A 7,733-nucleotide genomic window follows, 5' to 3' on the forward strand; every position below is an offset into this window, starting at 1 on the left:
TCACGATCTTGTTTCCGATTCCTTTGGCTATACACGCAGAAGTGGAATTGGCAGATCATATTGTAGCTCTATTTTTAATTTTTCGGGGAATCTCTATACAGTTTTTTTTATCATGGCTGTACTAAATTTACATTACCACCCACAGTTTGGAATGGTTCTCTTTTTTCCACATCGTCACCAACATTTATCTTTTGTCTTTCTGATAGTAGCTATTCTAACAAGTCTTAGGTGATAGCTCATTGTGGTTTTAATTTGCATATCCCTGATGATTAGTGATGTTGAACATTTTTTCATATACCTGTTGACCCATTTGTCTGTGTTCTCTTGACATATATGTATTCAGGTCCTTTCCACATTTTTATTTATTTATTTATTTATTTATTTATTTATTTATTTATATTTTTTGGCCTTCCCGATTTTATTTGGGGCATACCTGGGCAAGGGCCCTGCATCTAGAAGAAGGTGTTGGGCCTCTTGGTGGTGAAGCGTGGCTTGTGCTGATGGCGCAGGACCGGGTGGGGCAGCGGGAACTTGACCTTAGAGTCGTGGAACTGCTTGACGGATGGCCGGCGGCACTTGCGGGCTGCGATCTCCTCCACCTTCATGATCTGGGTGGAGTGGGCCTGGGCGCAGTGCCGAGCGCCCATGACTCGGTAGCACTGGGTGACAGCACCCGCCGTGGTCAGGTCCTGGTATTCCTGATACAGGTTGTGGGTGCCGCTCAGGGAGTCACAGCGCAGCCAGATGCGGGAGTTCTTCACCCACAGAGGGGACTTCCCAAACACCCGCCCGGAGTAGGCAATCTCCCCTGAAAACTTCTTCATCTTCTTTAACTGAGATACGAAGTACCGGAAGCTGGACTTGGCGACGACACGATTAGGCGCAAACATTTGCATGCGGTAGAGGGGCGGTGTGTGGCATTTGGGGGTGGGCAGGTAGCGACCCACCACCTTGTACTCTCTTAAGTGCCCTATGCCTTCAGGGCGTCCTCTCTGAGCTCGCCGCCACCCGCAAAAGGGCTTTCCCCACTATTGAGTTGTTTTAGCCCCTTTATATTTTGGATATTAATTCCTTATCAGGTATATACTTTGCAAATATTTTCTCCCGTTATGTAGGTTGTCTCTTCACTCTGTTGATTGTTTCCTTTACTGTGCAGAAGTTTTTCAGTTTGATGTAATCCCATGTGTCTATTTTTGCTTTTTTTTGCCTGTGCTTTGGGTTCATATCCAAAATTCATTGCCCAGACCAATGAATCTTGCTCCAATGTCATAGAGTTTTTCCGCTATGTGTTCTTCTAGTAGTTTGATAGTTTGAGGTCTTACAATTAAGTCTTTAATTCAATTTGAGTTGGTTTTTGCATAATAAGTGAGATAGGGTCTATTTTCATACATTTGGATATCCAGTTTTCCAAACACCATTTATTGGCAAGACTATTCTTTTCCCATTATGGATTCTTTGCACCTTGGTCAAAAATCAGTCCTTTGCCCATTTTTAGATTGGAGTATTATCTGTCCTTTTATTGTTGAGATTAAGAGTTCTTTATATATTCCGTCTAGCAGTTCCTTGTATTTAGATTTTTTTCATCTTGTTTTACAACTTCTAATTTTTAACATGTTTTACAATGAATATAATAGTACAATAATTAATGTATATTACCTATAACTAAATTTGGGGTGTTTGCTCAAGGTTAGGAGCCTGCAATTAAAAGTCTAGAGACCACTGCTTTAGACGAAAATTATTTTTTTCCTCTCTCATCTGTTTGGTGTTTGCAAGAAGGGGAAGCTGAGTATGCTAAAGACAGACTTCAGCTCTTACATCTTTTAGCTACTGGCCTATTGATCTGTGCCTGGCAAGGGAAAGGTACTTTATGTTATGCTAAACAATTAACACATATTGCTTAGGAAACCCTAAATATGACAGACAAGAAGAGTGGCTAAAATGTAAGTGCTTACTATGTTAAAAAAAAAAAAACAAAAACAAAAAAACAAAGCCTAGCACATAATGACTGCTTCAATAAATATTAGCCTAGGTAAACATCATCATTATTTTTATTCTACTGATCAGGAGATAAAGAGTCATGTTAAGTAACACAACTAATGAATTGTAAAGCTGGAATCTGAATTCAGGTCCGACTGCAAAGCCCATTTTTTTCTATGGGACACTGCGTATTAGTCAAACTACAGGTCAGATTTTTGCAGTGAGTGGGAAGTTGGACTAGATGACTTCCCTTCCAATTCTAAGACATTATGAAAACATTTGATGTAAAGAAGCATTCAGGCCAGGTGCAGTGGCTCATGCCTGTAATCCCAGCACTTTGGGAGGCCGAGGCAGGCGGATCACGAGGTCAGGAGATCGAGACCATCCTGGCTAACACAGTGAAACCCCGTCTCTACTAAAAATACAAAAAATTAGCCAGGCAAGGTGGCAGGCGCCTGTAGTCCCAGCTACTTGGGAGGCTGAGGCAGGAGAGTGGCATGAACCCTGGGGGGCGGAGCCTGCAGTGAGCCGAGATCCCGCCATTGCACTCCAGCCCGGGTGACAGCGAGACTCTGTCTCAAAAAAAAAAAAAAAAAGGAAGCATTCAGGTCTGTGTCAGTGGTGATTTTCATAGCTTATAAACATCTAGAGGCAAGAACCATTTTGTCTTACTTCCTTTGAATAATACCCAGTGACACATATAAATGGAATTAATAACTGTCTGTGATGGTGATATGCCAAACATTGACTTAAAGCTGATTAATGAAGAGATATATGATATTATTTGGGAGTTTTTATTATTGTTTATCTAATAATCAATTAGATTTTATTTATACTTATTATAGTCGGAATGCAAATTTGTATTTATAATACAATTTGTATTTCTACTTATTCAAAGTAGATTTCATTAAATACCCTGAAAGACAATCTAGGCAATACCATTCTGGACATAGGGAAGGGCAAAGATTTCATAACAAAGACACCAAAAGCAATCGCAACAAAAACAAAAATTGACAAGCGGGATCTAATTAAACTTAAAAGCTTCTGCACAGCAAAAGAAACTATCAACAGAGTAAACAGACAATCTACAGAATGGGAGAAAATATTTGCAAACTCTGCATCTGACAAAGGTCTAATTTCCAGCATCTATAAGGAACTTAAACAAATTCACAAGAGAAAAACGAACAACCCCATTAAAAAGTGGGCAAACGGACGGGAGTGGTGGCTCACACCCATAATCTCAGCACTTTGGAAGGCCCAGGCAGGCAGATCACCTGAGGTCAGGAGTTCAAGACCAGCCTTGCTAACATGGCAAACCCTGTCTCTACTAAACATACAAAAATTAGCTGGGCATGGTGGCAGGTGCCTGTAATCCCAGCTACTCGGGAGGCTCAGGCAGGAGAATCACTTGAAACCTGGAGGCGGAGGTTGCAGTGAGCTGAAATCATGCCACTGCACTCCAGCCTGGGGAACAGAGCGAGATTCAATCTCAAAAAATATATATAATAATAATAATAAACTGGGCAAAGGACATGAACAGACACTTCAAAAGAAGACATATATGTGGACAAAGCATATGAAAAACAGCTCAATATCACTGATGATTAGAAAAATGCAAATCAAAACCAAAATAAGATACCACCTCACACCAGTCAGAATGACTATTAAAATGTCAAAAAATAACAGATGCTGGTGAGGCTGGGAAGAAAAGGGAACTTACACTGTTGGTGGGAGTGTAAATTAGTTCCACCATGTGGAAAGCAGTATGGTGATGCCTCAAAGAGCTAAAAGCAGAACTACCATTTGACCCAGCAACCCCATTACTGGGTATATACCCAGAGGAATATAAATCATTCATTCTACCATAAAGACACATGCACACAAATGTTCATTGCAGCACTATTCACAGTAGCAAAGACATGTAATCAACCTAAATTCCCATCAATGACAACCTGGATAAAGAAAATGTGGTGCATATACACCATGGAATACTAGGCAGCCATGAAAAAGAATGAGATCATGTCTTTTGTGGGAACATGGATGGAGCTGGAGGCTATTACCCTTAGCAAACTAACACAGGAACAGAAAACCAAATATCCCATGTTCTCACTTATAAGTGGGAGCTAAATGGTGAGAACTTATGAATACAAGGAAGGAAACAACAGACACTGGGGTCTACTTGAGGGTGGAGGGTGAAAGGAGGGAAAGGAGCAGAAAAGGTAACTATTGGGTACTGGGCTTAATAACTGGGTGATGAAATAGTCTGTACAACAAAATCCCATGACACAAATTTACCTATGCAACAAACCTTCACATGCACCCCCAAACCTAAAATAGGAGTTTTTTAAAAAAGATAAAAACCCACTAAATGCCCATAGATTACCCATACCCAGAGTGATACTTACTTGTGGGATGCTCTGTTTCCTGTATCAGAAATAGCCCTTTGGTTCCTGGCTCCTCTCCAAGGAATCCACTCCAGTGGGACTCTTTATTCACTGCCTCTTACCACACCTTGTCTTCTCCCCAACCCATGCCTTTCCTGATGCTTTCTGCCAACTCCCTGCCTGCCCATGCACCTTCACATCCTGCCATGCCTTGAACACTAGGTACAGACAGACTACCTCCCCAGGGCTTTCCCTGCCCGCTTCCCTCAGGATCTTACCTGCTTCTGGATCCACGGTCCCTTCCTGGCTTGTTTCCTGGCGCCATTCTAACCTTTCCAGCTAAAACATAAATGCCCAGAGAGCATAGACAAATTGCTGTGGTCTGAATGTTGATGTTTCCTCAAAACTCGTATGTTGAAACTTCATCGTCATTGTGATAGTATTAAGAGATGGGATCTTTGGGAGATGATTAGATCATGAGGGCTCATGAATGGGATTAGTGCCCTTACAAAAGAGACTTGCAGGATCCCCTTTTCCTGGGACACATAGAAGGAGCCATCTATGAGGTACAGCCTCTCACCAGACAATGACAATCTGCTGTTGCCTTGATTTTGGACTTCCTAGCTTCCAGAATTTTGAGTAATAAATTTCTGATGTTTATAGATTTTTTAAAGTAGATTTCATAAAAAATGTAATACACTTTTATTTTAATGAAGAACCCATACTCCATGTCCAAGTGAATTAGATGAATGGATTATGGCATGAAGATCAATTCATTTCAGCCAACTAATTTTTACAAACCACCATACAAATAATTAAGCTATTGTCATCAGCATGAATTAAATGCCCTTGTTTTCGTTTGTTATATATATATATATATATATATATATATATATATATATATATATATATATAAATGGCCTTGTTAATGTCCAGTTAAATCGTAACATGTACCCCTTGCCAATAGTCTAAGGGCTATATAGTATATTACCACCCAAATTATGTTATGAGCAGTAAGTCCATTTTATACAGCTAGCAAACTAAATGAGAGGGAATAAGAGTATAAGAGTGCATTATTCTTTATGAAATAAAGCTCATTTAATTTTACCCAATAGCAGAAAACAGATATAAAAACACTCCCAATTTAGTGAAGCAAAATCAAGATATAAAGTTGAATGAGCTATTTCATATACTCAATGCTTTTACTTGCTTCCAATATAGTTTATCTTTCCCTTAACTGCCATGATTTTAATTCACTGACTGATGCATACTTCCTCTGGCAAAGGTATTGAGAAATGTATAATAATTGGTGTTCTACAAGATATAAGATTTCTGTTGGAAATTATTTCTTTATAGATGAAGATTATTTTCCACTAAGAGATTTATACCATAATTAGAAAAATGATGGTCTAAGCCCTAGTGGAAATATCATACTTTAATTGGTATTCATTTGTTTCAGACAAGCCCATGGAGAAAACTAGGAGCTCCATTTTATTGATGTTAAATTGTTAACTGTGAAATCAACTAAATTGCTTTCTCACTTAAATATCTGAAATGACTAGCCCACCTAATTACTTTTTAAAACAATAGTTAGTATCTTCCATTAGCTGAACAATCCTTCACACCAAAATTTTTTAAAACCCTTTACACAAAAATATAGGCTCAGGTAAAATTGGAAAGGCAGTAAAATATTTTAAGTATGCTTAAAATTACTGTATTTTAGGAAAACCCAGAGATTTTACAAATATCTCAAGCTGAAATAATATATTTCATATTTTGAGAGTTTATTTACAGATATATTTGATTCAATGTCAGATGAGCCAGGGTCAAAGCCTGCTAATGGCAATAAGACTATGGTTGAACTACTCATTTATAAGCTAAAAATGAAAGTATTTATTGTTTATCCACTTCCTTACCCTTCATGATAGGAGAAAACCATATTTCAAATTAATTCAGATGATATTTACTGAGTACAATTTGCATGATGACTTGAAACTTAAGGGCAGTCAAGGTAACATTCAGCCCATTTGTCTTCATATAACACCCAAATGTCCTGGAAAACCCAAAATTTCATCATTCAAACTCCAGTTGATCCTTGAACAACATAATTTTGAACTACACAGGTTCATTTACAAGTGGATTTTTTTCCATATAAGTTACACTGAGTGTACCTGCCTCTCCTGCCTCCCCTTCCACCTCCTCCACTTCTTACAACTCTGCCACCCCTGAGATAGCAAAACCAACCCATCTTCTTCCTTTTCCTCTTCAGCCTACTCACAAGAAGATGGCAAAGATGAAGACTTTTATGATGATCCACTTCCACTTAATGAACAGTAAATATATTTTCTCTGATAATTTTATTAATATTCTTTTCTCTAGCTTACTTTATTGTAAGAATACCGTATATAATACATATAACCTACAAAATTTGTGTTACTCGACTGTTATCAGTAAGGCTTCCTGTCAGCAGTAGGGTATTAGCAGTTAAATTTTGGAGAAGTCATAAGTTATTTGCAGATTTTAAACTGTGTGTGGGGGGTCAGGGTTCGTAACCTTCACATTGTTCAAGGGTCAACTGTATATATTCTAAATTATGTGTTACATATGAAAGTAACAAAAAAGTATTTGTCACAACATGTTTCCATTTTTAAATTGAAACATATTATTACATAAAAATACTTTTCAACATTTTGGCCTTGTCAATACTGGCTAAACTTTTATTGAACAAATGTGCTAATTTCTAGTAAGAACAATAAAATGCAAGTTATATTTCATGGGTCTAGTGACATTCTGCTATAGTTTGAGTAGTTGATCCTCCAAACCTCATGTTGAAATTTGATCCCCAGTGTTGGAGGTGGGGCCTAATGGGGGGTTTGGGGGCCATGGGGCAGATCATGAATGGCTTAGTGCAGTCTTCCCAGTAATGAATGAGTTTTTATTCCACTAGTTCCAGTGAGAGCTTGTTGTTGGTTGTTAAACAGAGTCTGGCACCTACCTCTTCTCTCTTGCCTATGCTCTCACCATGTGATCTCTGCACAGGCTGAATCCCCTTCACCTTCTGCCATGAGTGGAAGCAGTCTGAGGACCTCACCAAAGGCAGATTCTGGTGCCATGCTCCTTGTCCAATCTGCAGAACTATGAGCCAAATAAACCCTTTTTCTTTATAAATTACCCAGTCTTTGGTATTCCTTCATAGCAACATGAACCAACTATGGCATATTCCAAATAGGTAACTGACAAACTATATTCATATCACAAAGATGGAGGAACTATGGCACATTCTAGGTAAGTGATTGGATCCTTGAAGATAAATAAATTCAGTAGAAGAATTAGTAATATTTTTACATTTTTTAAATTTTGTATAGGACATTT

The 7,733-nt window shown here is 38.5% G+C and overlaps 1 protein-coding gene across 1 annotated transcript; it reads right to left on the reverse strand.

Annotated features, from left to right (window-relative positions):
* Positions 1-420: 420 nt before the first annotated feature.
* Positions 421-7,474, reverse strand: LOC129475377 (uncharacterized). Its single transcript, XM_063634588.1, is given in 6 exon segments — positions 421-973; positions 976-1,071; positions 1,247-1,330; positions 4,484-4,700; positions 6,336-6,414; positions 7,383-7,474. Coding segments are annotated over 6 exon segments (1,089 nt in total). The 3' UTR covers positions 421-452.
* Positions 7,475-7,733: the final 259 nt, after the last annotated feature.

The sequence above is a fragment of the Symphalangus syndactylus genome, chromosome X (assembly GCF_028878055.3).
Source record: "Symphalangus syndactylus isolate Jambi chromosome X, NHGRI_mSymSyn1-v2.1_pri, whole genome shotgun sequence".
NCBI classification, from domain to species: Eukaryota; Metazoa; Chordata; class Mammalia; order Primates; family Hylobatidae; genus Symphalangus; species Symphalangus syndactylus.